The sequence below is a fragment of the Natator depressus genome, chromosome 11, assembly GCF_965152275.1.
Source record: "Natator depressus isolate rNatDep1 chromosome 11, rNatDep2.hap1, whole genome shotgun sequence".
Classification (NCBI taxonomy): domain Eukaryota; kingdom Metazoa; phylum Chordata; order Testudines; family Cheloniidae; genus Natator; species Natator depressus.
In genome coordinates, this window is record NC_134244.1 from 76429384 (window position 1) to 76450585 (window position 21202).

At 45.0% G+C, this 21202-nt stretch overlaps 1 protein-coding gene across 5 annotated transcripts in view; it reads left to right on the forward strand.

The window, feature by feature from the left end:
* The window catches only part of DIP2A (disco interacting protein 2 homolog A), a 254159-nt gene that overhangs the window by 100353 nt on the left and 132604 nt on the right, over nucleotides 1-21202 (forward strand). For all 5 annotated transcript variants that reach the window (XM_074968204.1, XM_074968206.1, XM_074968205.1 and 2 more), the window contains exon 2: nucleotides 2995-3066. In XM_074968204.1, the coding sequence (XP_074824305.1) occupies nucleotides 2995-3066 (72 nt within the window). The remainder of the gene's footprint in view (nucleotides 1-2994; nucleotides 3067-21202) is intronic.

Sequence of the window (21202 nt, forward strand, 5' to 3'; positions counted from 1 at the left end):
TCATAATTTCTTTTTATTCAGTAGGATTATTGAGTTTGTACTTTGTCAAAAGAGAGAGTTTATACAATATTCTGACTCTAAATAAGGCTTTTTCCCCTTAACAATGTGCTCGGGTCGGCTTCTGCTGTGAAGACCTTGTCTGTTGGCTGATATTTGATAAGGTAATTGTCTTGCAAAGAAAGTTGACATAAGGATTATTTGGGCTGTGGTACAGAGCTATGAAAATGATGATCTCCCCCAGTTTAAGGTATGGTAGATTTATCTTGAATTACGTGTAGCACTCAGTGATTTTTGTGGTGTTTGCTGAGAGGAGGAGATTACTTCTGTCCTGTTCAATAGTTTTTATTTTTAAGACAAAATATGTTTTCCCTGATGGTAGCCTTGTAAAGAACTGAAAGCATTGTATCCTGTTGGTTTGGTAAGCTCCCTTTCCTTTTGTATAAATGATTTCTGTAATAAATGTGCCTTTGTCATTTTGCTCAGGTTTCCCTGGTACGTGGTTCACCAGATGTATTTTTGAAATTCTTGTTTTGTGAATATTTATAACTTTATGACTTTCCTAGCATACTTCTCAGTTTATATTTCAGGGAAAATACAATCCAAAATATTGTTTCTCCTGTGTAGAAAGTGTACTTTAAACAATATTTATAGATCTTTACTAAAAATTTGAAGTTATTATGTCCATGTATAATATTTAGTTTCAACAGTTCTCAGTAATTTTCATATTTTTAGGATTTATTTAGAACAGTACCTGCCGGCTACTGTAACCCGTTTGTGTGCTAGTGTGTCATGTACACATCTTTATAGTTCTGTTTTCCTTGTAACTGGTAATGGTGTTGAAGTAATTTCACTTGTATATCATCAGTGAATATTGATGCAGGTAGGACCTGGGGAGTTGAGGAATGCCTGTGTTTAAAACATATGTTATGTTGGTACAGTTGAGAACACTGAAATGGTTATCCTCCAGTATTCTGAGAGAAATGGACAAGTTTTAAGGACCAGGTTTTATTCTTTTTAATGTCTGACAGGCATGTGTTTGTATTCATACACATTCAAAGCCGTGTTGTATACATCAGTAGAGTGACTGCCTACTTAGTGTTCATCCAGTGGGTATAATAGGTCCCACTTTTCTGGATGAAGGCTACACATCAGTTATCAGCAAAGTTGGTTATTGCTGAAACTTTTTAAATTCTCTCTCTGTTTTCCAGGCTTTAATTTTTTGGTTCCCTCTGACGACGGGATGGAGACAGAAAATATCTCAACTTTTAGAAAGCAGTTGGTTCTGTTTGGTGTAACCTAATCCATGTCTAGGACTCTACCAAATTCATGGTCCATTTTGGTAAATTTCATGGACATAGGATTTTAAAAATCTTAAATTTCATGTTTTCAGATATTTAAATGTGAAATTTGATGATGTTGTAACTGTGGGGGTCCCAACCCAAAAGGGGCTCAATGTGGTTATAGGGTGATCACAGTCTTGCCACCCTTGCTTCTGGGGTGCTGCTGGTGGTGACACTGCCTTCAGAGCTGGGTGACTGGAGAGCAGCAGCTGCTGGCCAGGAGCCCAGCTCTGAAGGCAGCACAGAAGTAAGGACCGCAAAACCCTCTCCCCCGTCCCCCAGTGATAGCCAGATTTCACGAGGCAGACCAAATTTCATGCTCCATGATCCATTTTTCATGCCCATGAATTTGATAGGGCCATATCCAAGTTCATGTACCTTTTTCTTTTTTTGGAAGAGTGTAAGCTTTTTGGTAGGACCTAGGCTTTCTTTGTGTTTACATAGTGTCTCTCATACTGTGGTTACTAGTAGAAACAAATAATAATGTGTCTGAAATGTATTTCATGGCAAAAGTTATGAGAAAATGCTTTTGACATTCTGTCCCAGCTTCAGTTCATACTTTTTGTTGTGGCTGCATATTTCTCTAGTATAGTACCATGAGGTGTGCTTTGTTAGTACTATGAGTGGAACTGCAGAGTTCTCCCCCTCGTCCCCAATATGTAGTGGAAAAATATGAAAGGGGAGATAGTCCACCTTCAAGAAGCAGGGACTGTTGTGAAGAGAAATTTTGGTTTAAAAATTATTGTTCCACATTGGCTCATGCTCAGGACAGACACTAAGAGCAGATTTAAGCTATTTGATAGAAGTAATTAATGATAACTTTGCTGCAAGCTTTATAGGAAGCTTTTTCCTTCTGTTTTTCAGAAGTTGTGCAAATCTTAGTCCCCAAAAGTTCTCTTAACAGTCCATAAATATTTCTAGAGAAATAGAATTGTTCTACATTTCTCTTGTAGGCTGGGATACATTATGCAAAAGGAAATGTCATGGTTCGCAGACACACAATGTATGGAAATATGGCTGAAAACGCAATGATTTGTGTGTCAACTATCCAGTTTATAGCAGAATCAAGATTAGTGCTGAAAATTGTTGTAATTTGATGCAGTGTTGAAAGAGTAAACATTAGAAAAAAACAGAGCAGGCAGTAAGATCTTAAACACTTAGGAAAAAGTACTGCACATCCATTTTGCTGAAGCTTCTTCTGTTAAGCCTTGATGCAATAAACATTTCTGGCATCACAGAATGGTCTGATTCAAAGCACATTGTCTCTTCTGGTTTCCTTTAACGCTACAGATCTTTTGTGCTGCTGTAGAACTGTCGTGCTCTGGTAGACAACAAATACCCTCTGCAAAGTTAACCCTAGCACAGGTACTAATCAAATACACACGCACTCATTATGGGTCTAACTTTAATCTATAGAAGCTTCCAAGTTTTGTAACAGCCTTTTATTCTTTTTTGGTTTCATGCTGTTGTGTCCAGGTATTACAGCACATATGGTATATAAGGTCATGCATTGTTCCTGTATCCTGCCCAATGGCTAGACACAAGTGTAATTCCTTTATTTAAAAAAAAAAAATCCTAAGAAGATGACGTTCTGATAAAGGATAGGTGTGTTAAAACACATTGAGAAGACTTACTCTTTTCTTTGTTGCTTTAGGAGACATCACTCAAAAAGGATATGAAAAGAAAAGGGCAAAGCTACTTGCACGTTACATACCACTAATTCAAGGTAAGAGATTTAAACTATCTGAAAGTATCAGGGAAGCCTTTTGTACTAAATGATTGTAAAAACTGATCTGTATATCCACTAAATCCTTAATGAGCAGAAGGACCATTGCCCTGAGTTAGTGACATTACTAACTTTACAGAAGACTCAGGGTTTCTTTGTAGTAAATAGAATTTCAGCCCCCATTGGAATATCTGAGTGGACACATTGTGGTAGGCATCAGACCTGAATGTTAGCAAGAAGGTTCAGAAATTAAGCCTCTATCTTCTAGCTAGCTATCTACAGCAAACAAAGTATAACTATGCAGAGTTCTACAATGAAATATTATCAGTTGTGACTGGGAGAACTGCGTGGTGCCTTGCCTGCCTGGCCCGGGAGAACCGCGTGGTGACTTGCCTGCCTGGTGTGAAGGTTGCGGATATCTCAAGACATCTAGATAGACTTATGTGTAGTGCTGGGGAGGAGCCGGTGGTCGTGGTACATGTAGGTACCAGTGACACAGGGAAGGATAGGACAGAGGTCCTAGAGGCCAAATTTAGGCTGCTAGGTAAGAGATTGAAGTCCAGGACCTCCATGGTCGCATTTTCTGAAATGCTTCCAGTTCCACGCTCAGGGCCAGTTAGACAGGTGGAACTGCAGGGTCTCAATGCATGGATGAGATGATGGTGTAGGGAGGAGGGGTTTAGATGTATTAGGAACTGGGGATACTTTGGGGAAAGGGGGAGCCTATACAGGAAGGACGGGCTCCACCTAACCCAAAATGGAACCAGATTGCTGGTGCGTAAAATTAAAAAGTTGTTGAGCAGTTTTTAAACTAAGAGCTGATGGAAAGCTGACAGGTGCGGAGGAGCATGTGGTTTGAACATCCCTTGGGGAGGATCTATAAATGGAGATTCCCTATGTCCTAATAAGGAGGAGAGGATGGAAGATGATAAAATACAGGTAGAATCTGATGAGAAATAGTCAAAAGAAAAAAAAAATCCCATTCAAGTACATCATGTAATGGCAAATAGCTATAAAGTGACAAGTTTTTAAAGTGCATAAATACCAGTGCTAGAAGTCTAAATAATAAGATGGTGAAGTAGAGTGCCCCGTATTAAATTAGGATATTGGTGGTATAGGCATCACAGGAACTTGGTGGAATGAGGATAATCAATGGGTCACAGTAATGCAAAATATATCAGAAGAACAGAACAGGTCGTGCTGGTGGGGGAGTGGCACTATATGTGAAAGAAGGCATAGAATCAAATGAAGTAAAAATCTTAAATGAACAAAACTGTATCATAGAGTCTCTCTGGATAATAATTCCATGCTTGAATAATTAGAATATAGCAGTAGGGATATATTACAGACCACCTGACCAGGATGGTGATAGTGACTGGGAAATTCTCAAGGAGATTAGAGAACCTATTAAAATAAAAAACTCAATAATAATGGGGGATTTCAACTATCCCCCTATTGACTGGGTACATGTCATCTCAGGATGGAATGCAGAGATAAAGTTTCTTGTCACCTTAAACGACTGCTTCTTGGAGCAGCTAGTCCTGAAGCCCACAAGAGGAGAGGCAATTCTTGATTTAGTCCTAAGTGGAGCACAGGATCAGGTCCAAGAGGTGAATATAGCTGGACAGCTTGGTAATAGTGACCATAATATAATTAAATTTAAACATCCCTGTGGTGGCTCAACACTGTAGCATTTAATTTCAGAAAGGGGAACTACACAAAAATGAGGAGGTTAGTTAAATAGAAATTAAAGGGTACAGCTCCAAAAGTGAAATCCCTGCAAGCCACATGGAAACTTTTTAAAGACACCACAATAGAGGCTCAACTTAAATGTATACCCCAAATTAAAAAACATAAAGAACCAAAAAAGAGCCACCCGGGCTAAACAACTAAGTAAAAGAAGCAGTGAGATGCAAAAAGGCATCCTTTAAAACATGGAAGTTAAATCCTAATGAGTCGAATAGAAAGGAGCATAAACTCTGGCATATGAAGTATAAAAATATAATTAGGAAGGCCAAAAAAGAATTTGAAGTACAGTTAGCCAAAGACTCAAAGTATCAGCAAAAAAATTAAGTACATCAGAAGCTGGAAGCCTGCTAAACAACCAGTGGGCCACTGGATGATCAAGATGCTGAAGGAGCACGTAAGGACGATAAGGCCATTGCGGAGAAACTAAATGAACTCTTTGCATCGGTCTTTACGGTTGAGGATGTGAAGGAGATGCCCAAATCTGAGCCATTCTTTTTAGGTGACAGATCTGAGGAATTGTACCAGATTGAGGTGTCATTAGAAGAGGTTTTGGTACAAATTGATAAACTAAACAGTAATAAGTCACCAGGAGCAGATGGTATTCACCCAAGAGTTCTGAAGGAACTCAAATGTGAAATTGCAGGACTACTAACTGTCTTCTGTAACCTATCATTTAAATCTGCTTCTGTACCAAATGACTGGAGGATAGCTAATGTGACACCATTTTTTTAGAGGGGCTCCAGAGGTGACCCCGGCAATTAAAGGCCGGTAAGCCTGACTTCAGTACTAGGCAAACTGGTTGAAACTATAGTAAAGAACAAAATTGTAAGACGCATAAATGAACATAATTTGTTGGGGAATAGTCAACATGATTTTTGTAAAGGGAAATCATACCTCGCCAATCTACTAGAATTCTTTGAGATGGTCAACTAGCATGTGCACAAGGGGGATCCACTGGATATAGTGTATTTAGATTTTCAGAAAGCCTTTGACAAGGTCCCTCACCAAAGGCTATAAGTAAAGTAAGCAGTCATGGGATAAGAGTGAAGGTGCTCTCATGGATTGGTAACTGGTTAAAAGATAGGAAACAGAGGGTAGGAATAAACAGTCAGTTTTCAGAATGGAGAGAGGTAAATAATGGTGTCCCCCAGAGGTGTGTACTGGGCCAAGAACTATTCAACATATTCATAAATGATCTGGAAAAAGGGGTGAACAGCGAGGTGGCAAAGTTTGCAGATGATACAAAACTGCTCAAGATAGTTAAGTCCCAAGCAGACTGCGAAGAGCTACAAAAGGGTCTCTCAGAACTGGGTGACTGGGCAACAAAATAGCAAATAGGAATTCAATGTTGATAAATGCAAAGTGATGCACGTTGGAAAACATCCCAACTCTACATATAAAATGATGGGGTCTAAATTAGCTGTTACCACTCAAGAGAGAGATCTTGGAGTCATTGTGGATAGTTCCCTGAAAACATCCACTCAATGTGCAGTGGCAGTCAAAAAAGCAACAGATGTTGGGAATCATTAAGAAAAGGATAGATAATAAGACAGAAAATATCATATTGCCTCTATATAAATCCATGGTACGCCCATATCTTGAATACTGTGTACAGATGTGGTCACCCCATCTCAAGAAAGATGCATTGGACTTGGAAAAGGTTCATAAAATGGCAACAAAAATTATTAGGGGTATGGAACAGCTTCTGTATGAGGAGAGATTTTCTTGACCTGCTGCTCACAAACCGGGTAGAATTAGTGGGGGAAGCAAAAGTGGATGGGAATCTGGGAGGCAGTGACCATGAGTTGGTTGAGTTCAGGATCCTGACGCAGGGAAGAAAGGTAAGCAGCAGGATACGGACCCTGGACTTCAGGAAAGCAGACTTCGACTCCCTCAGGGAACGGATGGGTAGGATCCCCTGGGGGACTATCATGAAGGGGAAGGGAGTCCAGGAGAGCTGGCTGTATTTCAAGGAATCCCTGTTGAGGTTACAGGGACAAACCATCCCGATGAGTCGAAAGAATAGTAAACATGGCAAGCGACCAGCTTGGCTTAATGGTGAAATCCTAGCGGATCTTAAACATAAAAAAGAAGCTTACAAGAAGTGGAAGGTTGGACATATGACCAGGGAAGAGTATAAAAATATTGCTCGGGCATGTAGGAAAGATATCAGGAGGGCCAAATCGCACCTGGAGCTGCAGCTAGCAAGAGATGTCAAGAGTAACAAGAAGGGTTTCTTCAGGTATGTTGGCAACAAGAAGAAAGCCAAGGAAAGTGTGGGCCCCTTACTGAATGAGGGAGGCAACCTAGTGACAGAGGATGTGGAAAAAGCTAATGTACTCAATGCTTTTTTTGCCTCTGTTTTCACTAACAAGGTCAGCTCCCAGACTGCTGCGCTGGGCATCACAGAATGGGGAAGAGATGGCCAGCCCTCTGTGGAGATAGAGGTGGTTAGGGACTATTTAGAAAAGCTGGACGTGCACAAGTCCATGGGGCCGGACGAGTTACATCCGAGAGTGCTGAAGGAATTGGCGGCTGTGATTGCAGAGCCCTTGGCCATTATCTTTGAAAACTCGTGGCGAACGGGGGAAGTCCCGGATGACTGGAAAAAGGCTAATGTAGTGCCAATCTTTAAAAAAGGGAAGGAGGAGGATCCTGGGAACTACAGGCCAGTCAGCCTCACCTCAGTCCCTGGAAAAATCATGGAGCAGGTCCTCAAAGAATCAATCCTGAAACACTTACATGAGAGGAAAGTGATCAGGAACAGTCAGCATGGATTCACCAAGGGAAGGTCATGCCTGACTAATCTAATCGCCTTTTATGATGAGATTACTGGTTCTGTGGATGAAGGGAAAGCAGTGGATGTATTGTTTCTTGACTTTAGCAAAGCTTTTGACACGGTCTCCCACAGTATTCTTGTCAGCAAGTTAAAGAAGTATGGGCTGGATGAATGCACTATAAGGTGGGTAGAAAGCTGGCTAGATTGTCGGGCTCAACGGGTAGTGATAAATGGCTCCATGTCTAGTTGGCAGCCGGTGTCAAGTGGAGTGCCCCAGGGGTCGGTCCTGGGGCCGGTTTTGTTCAATATCTTCATAAATGATCTGGAGGATGGTGTGGATTGCACTCTCAGCAAATTTGCAGATGATACTAAACTGGGAGGAGTGGTAGATACGCTGGAGGGGAGGGATAGGATACAGAAGGACCTAGACAAATTGGAGGATTGGGCCAAAAGAAATCTGATGAGGTTCAATAAGGATAAGTGCAGGGTCCTGCACTTAGGATGGAAGAATCCAATGCACCGCTACAGACTAGGGACCGAATGGCTAGGCAGCAGTTCTGCGGAAAAGGACCTAGGGGTGACAGTGGACGAGAAGCTGGATATGAGTCAACAGTGTGCCCTTGTTGCCAAGAAGGCCAATGGCATTTTGGGATGTATAAGTAGGGGCATAGCCAGCAGATCGAGGGATGTGATCGTTCCCCTCTATTCGACACTGGTGAGGCCTCATCTGGAGTACTGTGTCCAGTTTTGGGCCCCACACTACAAGAAGGATGTGGATAAATTGGAGAGAGTCCAGCGAAGGGCAACAAAAATGATTAGGGGTCTAGAGCACATGACTTATGAAGAGAGGCTGAGGGAGCTGGGATTGCTTAGTCTGCAGAAGAGAAGAATGAGGGGGGATTTGATAGCTGCTTTCAACTACCTGAAAGGGGGTTCCAAAGAGGATGGCTCTAGACTGTTCTCAATGGTAGCAGATGACAGAACGAGGAGTAATGGTCTCAAGTTGCAATGGGGGAGGTTTAGATTGGATATTAGGAAAAACTTTTTCACTAAGAGGGTGGTGAAACACTGGAATGCGTTACCTAGGGAGGTGGTAGAATCTCCTTCCTTAGAGGTTTTTAAGGTCAGGCTTGACAAAGCCCTGGCTGGGATGATTTAACTGGGAATTGGTCCTGCTTCGAGCAGGGGGTTGGACTAGATGACCTTCTGGGGTCCCTTCCAACCCTGATATTCTATGATTCTATGAGATTAATAAAACTGGGACTTCTTAGCTTAGAAAAGAGATGACTAAGGGGGGATATGATAGAGGTCTATAAAATCATGACTGATGTGGAGAAAGTAAATAAGGAAGTGTTGTTTACTCCTTGTCATAACAGAAGAACTAAGGGCCACCAAATGAAATTAATAGGCAGCAGATTTAAAACAAACACAAGGAAGTATTTCTTCACACAACGCAGTCAGCCTGTGGAACTTCTTGCCAGAGGATGTTGTGAAGGCCAAGGCTATAACAGTGTTCAAAAAATAACTAATAAATTGATGGAGGATAGGTTCATCAATGGCTATTAGCCAGGATAGGCAGGAATGGTGCTCCTAGCCTCTGATTGCCAGAAGCTGGGAGTGGGCGATGGGATGGATCTCTTGATGATTACCTGTTCTGTTCATTCCCTCTGGGGCACCTGGCATTGGCTGCTGTCAGAAGACAGGATACGTGGCTAGATGGACCTTTGGTCTGACCCAGTATTGCCGTTCTTATGTACGTCTTAACACTGTATTACATCAGCAGTTTGCATCCAGAGTGAGACGTGTACCTGAGAGATTTTTATATCAAGGTGTTTAATGTTTGTTCTTGAGAATTTTGTTCAGGAGCATTTAGCTTTTAGTTATATTTTTTTTGCCTTGATAAATAACTTAATCTAGGTGTCCTCATGACTTCTTTAAAAGAGTAAGATAACGGGATAATTTTAATTAACAAAAAAAAGCTACTGAAGCTAGCATTCAAAAATGTAATACAAAATTTTCCAGTTTTCTTGTAGTTGTATACCTTTCTTATTGTATTTTGCATTTTCTTTAGAGTCTTTTCTGACAAATAATTTAATTAATTATTAAATTAATGGGTACCATGTTTTGTCATTATCAAGCTACAGGGCTTTTTTTTATGTATACAGACTTCGTAATAAAGCTACTTGTAACTAACATTACATTTGCCACTCAAACTACAGTGTCTGCTGATAACTGACATATACTTCCACTTCTACAAATAATATTGGGGACTGCTTTGATACAGAAATCTGTTTGTTTGTTTTTGAAGTTATTATTCTAACATAAAAATTGATGGTATAGTGTTTGAGTTAAAAGCAATTGCATGACTGCTTGTGTCTAAGCCCCATATATTTTAGATTTAATCTGACTCCTAATACTATTAAAGCTACAGTATATCTATGTCTGATGAGGTGCTTTTATTTGAAGCTTCTGTTTTCAAAAGCCTTTATAACTACTTGAAAAGTTCAGTTTGGCCATTTGTTATGTTTTTTTAAAATGCACAATATAATATTTTGAAACCTTTTTGCTCTAATTCACATTTGTTTTAAAAACTTCATACTAGCCATACTAGTACTCAAAAAGTACTGTCTTCAATAAAATAAAACAAAGTTTTGTTTTAGAAACAGTTACGTCCTTGAAAATCATGTATTTTGTGTGTGCCTTGTGATTTTTTTATTCTTTACCATGCTAAAGAGCTCCTAATGTCCCATTCTACACTTATATCTGGAACACTGCATACTGACGTATTTTCATGTTCTCTGTGTGTATTTGAAAGGATATTAACTTGTGTAATAAATCAGATTCATAGGGAAAAAATTTAGTCCAGAAAACCGTTAAATGTTAAACTTTATGATTAAGAACTGAAATATACCAAAGTGAGGGCATTTTAAGTTGTTCCCGCAGCAGCTGTCAGTGGCCATGTACTGTATCTGCATCATAAGGCAAATTAACAGAATATATAGGGATGCAAAATGTTACATAACTGAAAGCACATTAAAATTGCTGTGGAGAGCTTATTTTTGAATGTCCTCATTTTGGTGCTTTTAAAAGTGGTTATGTTTAAATCTGCAAGGCTGTTAAAGGACAAGTCTCAATCTTTCTTCAGAGGTTTACGTGCATCTCCCTCCACTTCCTAGTTGTAGGTTAGTATATCTCCCAACTGGTTGTTACTGTTGTCCTTGACCAGGGGTTGATACAGACAGGCTACAGAATAGGTTATGGAGGAGGAGGTACTGAAGTAGAGGCCTCTTCCTGGAATGGTTGAATAAAGAAGCAGCACTACTGGGTCCCAGGATGAGCAGAAAGAATAAGGCTGCAGCCTGGCATGGACAGCAGTGTGTGTCTGTCTTTGTGTCTGTTTGTCCCAGAAAGATGTGTTCTAGCTCCTCCAGAAGTCGTAGGTTGGAATCAGGAATTCTAGGTGATCTTGTCTAACTTGCGTTATTCCATAGGGAGGCAGTGGGATGCTACACGGTAAACCTATTCGTGCAGATGTGGGAGGCACTGCATGCATGTATCAAGCCCAGGCAGGGTGTGTGCCCTAGGGGTATTCAGTCAGGGGTGTAGGGCATTCTGCTCTTCTTGCCTAAACCGGGCCTTTCTGCCTGCACTACCGCTTATACCCATGCTATCTAGGCATGCCATGTCTGTACTCTACATCCCACCATCTGTGTCGACGTGCCGTCAGTGAGCTTCCTCCTCCTTCGAGTACTTGCTCATGTCAGTTCTGTTCTCAGTGTGTGCGCGCCCATGTGCACAGTTGTCGGAGATTTTTGCCTTAGCGGTATCCATAGGGCCGGCTCTGGTGCCCTCTGGAGTGCCGTACTCATGTGGCAGTATATCAGGCGCTGCCAGCCCTACACCCTCTCAGTTCCTTCTTACCGCCCATGACGGTTGGTTGGAGCGCCTGGTCTTGCTTAGCAAGAGCATTAGTGGTTCTTCACTGTTTAGATCATTTTCCTTTGTTATTCAGTCGAGTAATTAGTTAGCTGTTAAGTGTTTTAGTAGTACTTTACTAGTTAGAGTCCCAGTTGGGACTTTGCCCTGGAGTGGGGCATGCCCTGCTCCCCGGGGTTCCAGCCGTGTTCTGAGTGCAGCCGGCCAGTGCCCATCAATGACCCGCACCGCAGTTGTTTGAAGTGCCTGGGGGAGTCCCACAGAAAAGACAAGTGGTGGATCTGCAAAACGCTCGTCCCCGAACTCAGAAAGAGCAGGACGTTCGATTAAGGGCCCTCCTCATGGAGGCTGCTCAGCACCCGGCATCAGAGCCCTCACACCCGGACTCCACGCCCAGTACTTGGGCATCAGCATGCAGCACACTGCTGGCACCAGGATCCGTCGGACACCGTTCCCCTCACTGGTACCGAAGAAGCAGTCTGTCAGTTGGTCCGCAGGCACCACAGAAGGGAACTTCGGGCAGAGGGCCTGAGTTAGGTCTCATGCCTGCTACGGAGGCTCTTGGGGGTACTGCTATGGTTGGACTCCCTAGCCCAGCCAGGGACCCACCTCCAACTCCGAGCGGTAGGGAGTCCTGGCCCATCGCAGGGCCATCAGCGCCCGAGGTGGGCCTGGCGGCCAAAGAACAGTTAGGCTGACTGGCACCACAGATGCCTGGCTGCATGGCAGATCCCATCAAGACACCAGTTCAGAGAGCCAGGCCGGTTATGGGACTGCCCCTAAAGGCAGAGGAACATCCATGGACTGCAGGTGTCATTCCCCTTCCCCATGGCCAAGGACCCTGATACCACAACCTTGGTTTCTGGCACCACAGTCACTGCCTAGAAGACATGGAACTCGTAGCCGATCCCCGTACTCTCTGTACCCAAACTCTCTGTACCGATGGTTCTCCTGCCAGAGATCACCAAGGTGCTGATTACCATTTCCTCATAGATCTCTCAGGCGTCAGTCCCCTCCACATGAAACTGTTCCTGGTTGCAGCACCATCTCTTGCCTTCCTTGTATGAGTCGCAGACGAGAGTCAGTCGACAGATTCAGGCTTCCACAGCCCCACCCTGGTCACCAGAAGGGCAGTGGTCCAGGTCGGAGGGACAGTTCAGCCCTTCCCCCATAGAGGGCAAATCGCCTCCTAGCCAGGAACCCACCAAAGCACCTGTGGCACCGGCATGGGGTCCAGGGCAATGGCCCACACAGAGGCAGTACTGGAACCCGTGGTGGGTGCCTATTATTCTGGCACTGTACTCCCACCACTTCTCCCAGGCTGCATCAGACAACCTACCCTCAGTGCAGCTGGCACCGGTGTTGGAGCAAGGGGCCGAATCTGAAGCGGCAACTTTGCATGCGGCTCCGGTGGCTGCAGAGCAGGCCCCGATGCAGCAAGGGGATGCTCCCCACCCTCCAGCGGTGCAGTTGTCCTCGTCATCCCCGGATGAGGCAGTGACGGGGCCCTCATGAACCAGTAGTCCCCCTGATGACTTCAGGGAGCACCAAGCCCTACTTAAAAGGATGGCGGCCAAGTCAAGGAGCTAGCTGAGGAGCCCGATGACCTCGTCAGTGTCATCCCCTCCCCAGCCCAGGTGGCATTTCCCGTTCACCCAGGGGTCCTCAAGATTGCCAGATCGGTGTGGCGGACCCCATCTTCCTTTCCACCCACATCCAAGAAGGCAGAAAAGTACTATGTCCCTGCAAAGGGGTTTGAATATCTATATACGCACTCTCCCACGGGGTCCCTGGTCATGTCTGCTGTCAACAAAAGGGCCAGGCAGGGCCAGGTGAGTGGCACCCCTGAAAAGAAAGATGGCAAGAGGCTGGACTTATTTGGGAGAAAGATTTATTCAACAGCAAGCCTCCAATTTAGGGTTTCTAACCATCAGGCCCTACTTGGCAGATAAAATTTCAAGCAGTGGGACTCCATGAGCAAGTTCAAAGAGAGCCTCCCGCAGAATCGGGTGCAGGAGTTCGCCACTCTGGTGGAAGAGGGGATGGTGGTAGCCAGAAGTGTCCTCCAAATGGCCTTGGATGCCGTGGACTCAGCGCCCAGGGACTCTGCTCTAGCCATTAGGCATAGCTCCTGGCTACAGACCTCCGGGCTGTCCCAGGAGATGTAATCCATCCTCCAGGACATCCCTTTCGAGGGAACCAGGCTATTCTCGGAACTAACTGATGCAAGGCTCCATAGCCTTAAAGACTCCCGGGCCAGCCTCCGCTCCTTAGGCCTGCATACTACTCAGCAGGCTAGAAAGCCATTCCCCCCCTCTCCTCCACCACCTCAGTCGTCGAGGTCTTGGGGTGCCCCTCCATCCGGCTCCTACAGAAAGAACAAAGGCGGGTTTTAAGCGATACCCCCGGTCGTCATCTCATCCACCTGCCCAGCCTGGTCCTTCCAGGGACAAAGGCAGCCAAAAGCAGTCATTTTGAGGATGCGCTCGAAGACGACGCTCGAGTCAGTGCACTGGATCTGCTCCCTGTCTTCCTCAATCGCCTCCTCCCTTTCCGGTCGGCCTGGTCCCCTATCACCACTGGGTGCTCGACACAGTCTCATCGGGCTATACCCTGCAGTTTATAGCCAACCAACCCTTCCACCCCCCTTCCCTGTCCCTCTTCAGGGACCCTTCTCACGAGCAGCTTCTCGTTCAGTAGGTCGAAAACCTCCTGGGGCAGTGGAAGATGTTCCACAAGACATGGAAAGAAGAGGATTTTACTCCTGCTACTCCCTAAATCCAAAGGCAAAAGGGGGCCTCAGACCTATCCTAAACCTGCGCCCCCCTCAACAAGTCTGTCAAAAAGTTGAAGTTTCGTATGGTCTCTCTGGCCTCCATCATCCCATCCCTGGACCTGGGAGACTGGTATGCTGCCCTCGATTTAAAGGACGTGTATTTCCATATTCCTGGGGCACTGGCATTTCCTCCGTTTCACGTTGGGCCTGCACCATTTCCAGTTCACAGTGATGCCCTTTGGTCTCTTGTCGGCTCCAAGAGTGTTCACAAAGTGTATAGCGCCAGTGGCCGCTTACCTGCAACATCGGGGAGTCCAAATCTACCCGTACCTCGACAATTGGTTGATAAGGAGCCGGTTCTCAGATCAGGTGCGGAGGCATCTCATTCTGGTCTGTTCCACCTGTTGCGGCCTTGGCCTAATAATAAATGACAGTCAACCTTCACCCCAGTGCAATGCATAGAATTTATTGGGGTGGTGCTCGGCAGTACTTGTCAGAGGTCTAGCAAGTCCTATTGGGAAGTAGAAAGCCCTCCACCAGGGTGATCTACCTGGCCAAATGGAAGCGATTCACCTGCTGGATGGTGGATAAGGGACGTCCATCCCAAGTGAGCCCCGTTCCAGCTCATTCTAGATGGCCTTCCGAATCTCAAGCTCCAAGAATTGTTGCTCTCATCAATCAAGGTCCAACTGGTAGCCATCTCAGCCTTCCACCCACCATTCGAGGGCAGGTCAGTTTTCTCTCAGGATATCACGGCCAGATTCCTTAAGGGCCTGGAGTGCCTCTGCCCACACGTCAGGGACCCCGTCCCTCTGTGGGACTTGAATCTGGTGCAGTTGCGGCTCATGGGTCCCCCCTTCGAGCCTCTGGCTTCCTGCTCTGTCCTCCTGTCCTGGAAGGTCGCGTTCCTGGTTGAGGTGATGTCAGCCTGCCGGGTATCTGAGATTCGAGTGCTCACCTCAGAGCCGCCTTACACTGTCTTCTACAAGGACAAAGTCTAGCTAAGACCGCACCTGGTCTTCCTTCCCAAGGTAGTCTCTCAGTTTAATTCGAGCCAAGACATTTACTTACCAGTCTTCTTTCCAAAGCCGCATAAGTCAGAGAAGGAGCACAGGCTACATGCTCTGGACATCAGGAAGGCTCTAGCCTACATTGACAGGACCAAACCGTTCCATAAGCAGAAACAATTATTCATCACTGTGGCCGACAGAATGAAAGGTCACCCTGTATCCACGCAAAGAATTACTACTTGGATCACTGCCTACATTCGCTTCTTCTATGGTCAAGCGAAAGTGCCACCCCTGGCGATTATCACTGCCCACTCTACCGCAGTGCAGGCCTCTTCAGTGGCCTTTCTGGCCCAAGTGCCTATTCAGGACATCTGTAGGGCGGCCAACTGGTCATTGGTCCATACCTTTACTTCCAACTACGCTCATACCTAACAGGCCCGGGGCGATGCTGGCTTCGGTAGAGCAGTACGGCAAACTGCCAAGCAGTGAACTCTGAGCCCACCTCCATAGATACTGCTTGTGAGTCACCTAGAATGGAATTGACATGAACAAGCACTCGAAGAAGAAACAGTTACCCACCTTTTTGTAACTGTTCTTTGAGATGTGGTGTTCAAGTCCATTCCATTACCCGTCGTCCTGCCCCTCTGTCGGAGTTGCTGACAAGCAGGACCTAAGAGGGCATAAGGCTGGCAACGCCTGATATACTGCCACATGAGCGCAGCACTCCAGGGGGCGCCACACCCAGCCCGACAGATGCCTCTAACGCAGGGGTCTCACACTCAGTTTGCCTTAGGGCCAGTGCCAGTCCTCTCATCCTCCCAGCGGGCCAGTGATGTCACTGAAGTTGGTGTTCAGAAAACATTTATACTGTATTTTTTATTTTGAATTTCTTAGAAATAATAAAACTGTCATACAACTTTATGCAATTCTTCGCCTGCCAGAGAGTTTTTAGTGTTTGCCAGACACCTGGCAATGCTTCAGTTCTGTCAGTTTGTTGATGTTTTGCCTCAGTGACTGAGCAGTTGAAACCTTCAGGATTGCAGCAAGGTGGGCATCAGATAGCTGTGTTCGGGATTTTGACTTGTTTATATCCATTATGGTAAAAAGTGAGTCTGCCTCCATGGCTGACTCTGCCCAGTGACTAGTGATGGTATCTCTGTCCCTCTCCCCCAGCCAATGGGAGCTGCGGGGGGGCGGCGCCGGCAGCGTGGCAGCATGCGTCTCTCCTCCTTGGGCCACAGTGGAGAGGTTCTCGGGCCGCAGATTGCCCATGGGCCAGGACTTTGGGACCCCTGCTGTAAGGCAAAAATCTTCAACTGTGCACGTGGGACTAGTTTTTACAAACCTTTGAGTAGCTGTCTTATCAGTCTTGTACTTGGAGTTATGTAACTGTAATGTTTTCTGGACCCACCCACCTTCCGCTTGGAGTTGGTGGTAGTTTTCTTTTGGTTTATTATTTGTTTCAAAAGGCACAGAATAGCTGTTACTGGCTTTTTGCATGCTCTAAAAGTAAGATTTTCCTTTGTATGTTGTTACTATATGATTGCCGAGGCAGCTCCAAACTTGGGAGTTAGGGAAAGTTGAGAAAAATGATATTCAGAGAGACCTGTTACAGTTCTGTATACCTTTTAGAAACCAATAGCCACAGGTAACTTTTTCTTTATGGCACTCTTTGTGAAACACAATGCATGGATGCTAACTATCGGACTCTGAACCATTCAGCAAAATATGAGATCTTTTCCCACCTGTTACCTCTTTCTTGGCTTTTTAAAAATGCTCAACATTTATGTAACCTTTTGCAAACACCTCTTAATCCTTCCATTATGAAGCTATCCCTGGTTTCCTATACGTGGAGTAACTGAAGTATAAAGGATAAGGGACTTCCCCGAGGACACGCAGCAGGACTTAAGTTGATGTGATTAGACCACATTCTGGCCCATTCAGAGTATATCATATGTTATACTCAGACTTCCTTTGTCATGGGCTCTTACCTACTTACCAATGTAAAATTTTCATATAGACCCTTTACACATCACCTTTGAATCCAGCATACTGGATCTTTCCAAGCTTGAGAATAATGGGGTATAAACTGGAGTAGCACACACATTTGGGGGTAAAATGAGGAATTTAGTGGGACAAGCCACTAATTTAGAATGTACATTAAGGAAGACAAACCTTGTTTTAATTTATATGCTGAAAAGACTGAAAAAGCATATGATACACTAGGTAGGTGTTAGCCTACTTTAATTTGCACACTTTTATGTCTTCTTGTTAGTTGCTGTTGTTGCTCCTGAGTAAGTCTCTCTCTGTTGAGGGTTGCCTGTATGTCCCAGGCTGGGGGGTGTAATGCCTGCTCGTGAGAGTGCAAAGGGGCCATTTCGCCACGCGGTGCTATCAGTTGTCCCCTACTCCGAGAGTGGGGAGGGGAACCTGGGCCCGCCCTGCTCCACTGGGTTCCGACCCAGGGTCCTTTGAAACAAGGTACCCTGACACACAGTTCAGATCCCAGTTCCCCAAGTGGGTTCCCGGGGTCGCTTCCTACCCTTGTCCCTGTCACTCTGGCGGCATCTCTAGAGTTGGATGTGGGGTGTCTCTCGTGTCCTTTCTGTTTCATCTCTGGTAGCTCCTCTGCTCGTAACAGCAAGCCCATCCCTCTCGGCTCTCAACGTTGGCTGGTGTTAGGGGGTAGCAAGCAGGGCAATTGCCTGGGGCCTCAACCATTTTCTTTGAGTCTCTCCCCCAACATGCTATAAAAAGTCCACGGCCCACGTGCGTCACAATAACTGATTTTATATAGCAAGTATTTCCCATATACTACACATGTCCTTGGTTTTGATTTGTATCTTTCATGATAGGAAATTAACTATTATACATGTAAAACAGTTAAATATTTTTTATTGATAAATGCTTTGTTGACTTTCAAAATATACTCCACATGCTAATTCTGGTTGAAGCGCGTGCTCATGTAATGGATGCAGTACTTCTGCTGTTAGCTTCTGTTGAAATGTGTGGTCGTGTCCCCTCGGTGGCCCTGTCAACTTGGTTTCAGAGCAACCTACCTGTTCCTAACAGCTCAGCTCCCATGTCAAGCTCCCTCCAGTTCCATTGCTGTCCTCCCCCTTGGCAGGCGTATGCATTTTAAAAGTTTACATGTTTTGTCTATAAAGTGCTTTCAGGAGTTTTTAGCCATTTTTGACCATACCCCAGTGACTGCAGATTGGTCACATTCAGTAACACTTGGCACCTTAATAAACTAAACATTCTTAAACAATATTTGTTAAGAGATTTAATCCTAAACCATTAGCTGGATTTCTTTCCAAACTAGGGCATTTCAACCTTTTATAAAATTGCTTAGTGTTCTGCATGGCTGAGGTTATGGGGCAAGTGATGCTGCTTTTCCACAATTTCAGCCCGTGCATATCGGCGGAAGCACTCTATGTAGGAGTCCAGTCTGTTGTTTTGACCTTCAGGAGGAGTCCACCCAGAATCCTTCTTTTTGTAGTGTTGGTAGGAAGGTCTCTGTGGGTTAGTATGCTGTTCAGAGGTGTGTTGGAAATATTTCTTGAGTCGGAGACATCGAAAATAGGATTCTAGGTCACCACAGAACTGTATCATGTTCGTGGGGGTGGAGGGGCAGAAGGAGAGGCAAGTAGAATAGGGGCATTAGGGGGCGAGAGCTGAGGAAGCGTTGTTCTAAGTCAGCCATAAAAATGTTGGCATACTATGGGGCCATGCGGGTACTGATAGCAGTGCCGCTGATTTGAAGGTATACATTGATGCTGCTTGCCCCATAACCTCAGCTGTGCTGAACACAATGCCATCCACAGCCTCAGAAACAACTCTGACATCATAATTAAAAAGGCTGACAAAGGAGGTGCTGTCATCATCATTAATAGGTCGGAATATGAACAAGAGGCTGCTCGGCAGCTCTCCAACACCACTTTCTACAAGCCATTACCCTCTGATCCCACTGAGGGTTACAAAAAGAAACTACACCATCCGCTCAAGAAACTCCTTGAAAAAGCACAAGAACAAATCCGCACAGACACACCCCTGGAACCCCGACCAGGGGTATTCTGTCTGCTACCCAAGATCCATAAACCTGGAAATCCTGGACGCCCCATCGTCAGGCATTGGCACCCTGACAGCAGGATTGTCTGGCTATGTAGACTCCCTCCTCAGGCCCTACGCTACCAGCACTCCCAGCTATCTTCGAGACACCACTGACTTCCTGAGGAAACTACAATCTATTGGTGATCTTCCAGAAAACACTATCTTAGCCACTCTGGGTGTAGAAGCTCTCTACACCAACATTCCACATAAAGATGGACTACAAGCCGTCAGGAACAGTATCTCCAATAATGTCATGGCAAACCTGGTGGCTGAACTTTCTGACTTTGTCCTCACCCATAACTACTTCGCATTTGGGGACAATATATACCTTCAAATCAGCGGCGCTGCTATGGGTACCCTCATGGCCCCACAGTATGCCAACATTTTTATGATTGACTTAGAACAACGCTTCCTCAGCTCTCGTCCCCTAACGCTCCTACTCTACTTGAGCTACATTGATGACACCTTCATTATCTGGACCCATGGAGAAGAAGCCCTTGAGGAATTCCACCATGATTTCAACAATTTCCATCCCACCATCAACCTCAGCCTGGACCAGTCCACACAAGAGATCCACTTCCTGGACACTACAGTGCTAATAAGCGATGGTCACATAAACACCACCCTATACCGGAAACCTACTGACCCCTATACTTACCTATATGCCTCCAGCTTTCATCCAGACCACACCACACGATCCATTGTCTACAGCCAAGCTCTACGATACAACCGTATTTGCTCCAACCCCTCAGACCGAGACAAACACCTACAAGATCTCTATCAAGCATTCTTACAACTACAATATCCACCTGCTGAAGTGAAGAAACAGATTGACAGAGCCAGAAGAGTACCCAAAGTCACCTACTACAGGACAGGCCCAACAAAGATAATAACAGAACGCCACTAGCCATCACCTTCACCCCCCAACTAAAACCTCTCCAACGAATCATCAAGGATCTACAACCTATCCTGAAGGACGACCCATCACTCTCACAGATCTTGGGAGACAGGCCAGTCCTTGCTTACAGACAGCCCCCCAACCTGAAGCAAATACTCACCAGCAACCACACAACAGAACCACTAACCCAGGAACCTATCCTTGCAACAAAGCCCGTTGCCAACTGTGCCCACATATCTATTCAGGGGACACCATCATAGGGCCTAAGCACATCAGCCACACGATCAGAGGCTCCTTCACTTGCACATCTACCAATGTGATATGTGCCAGCCCCTGTGCCATGTACATTGGCCAAACCGGACAGTCTCTACATAAAAGAATGAATGGACACAAATCAGACGTCAAGAATTATAACATTCAAAAACCAGTTGGAGAACATTTCAGTCTCTTTGGTCACTCGATTACAGACCTAAAAGTGGCAATTCTTCAACAAAAAAACTTCAAAACCAGACTCCAACGAGAGACTGCTGAATTGGAATTAATTTCCAAACTGGACACCATTAAATTAGGATTGGATAAAGACTGGGAGTGGATGTATCATTACACCATTACCCCCCCCCCCCCCAACTGTTCCTCACACGTTCTTGTCAACTGCTGGAAATGGCCCACCTTGATTATCACTACAAAAGGTTTTTTTTCTCTCCTGCTGGTAATAGCTCACCTTACCTGATCACTCTTGTTACTGTGTGTATGGTAACACCCATTGTTTCATGTTCTCTGTGTATATAAAATTTCCCCACTGTATTTTCCACTGCATGCATCCTATGAAGTGAGCTGTAGCTCACGAAAGCTTATGCTCAAATAAATTTGTTAGT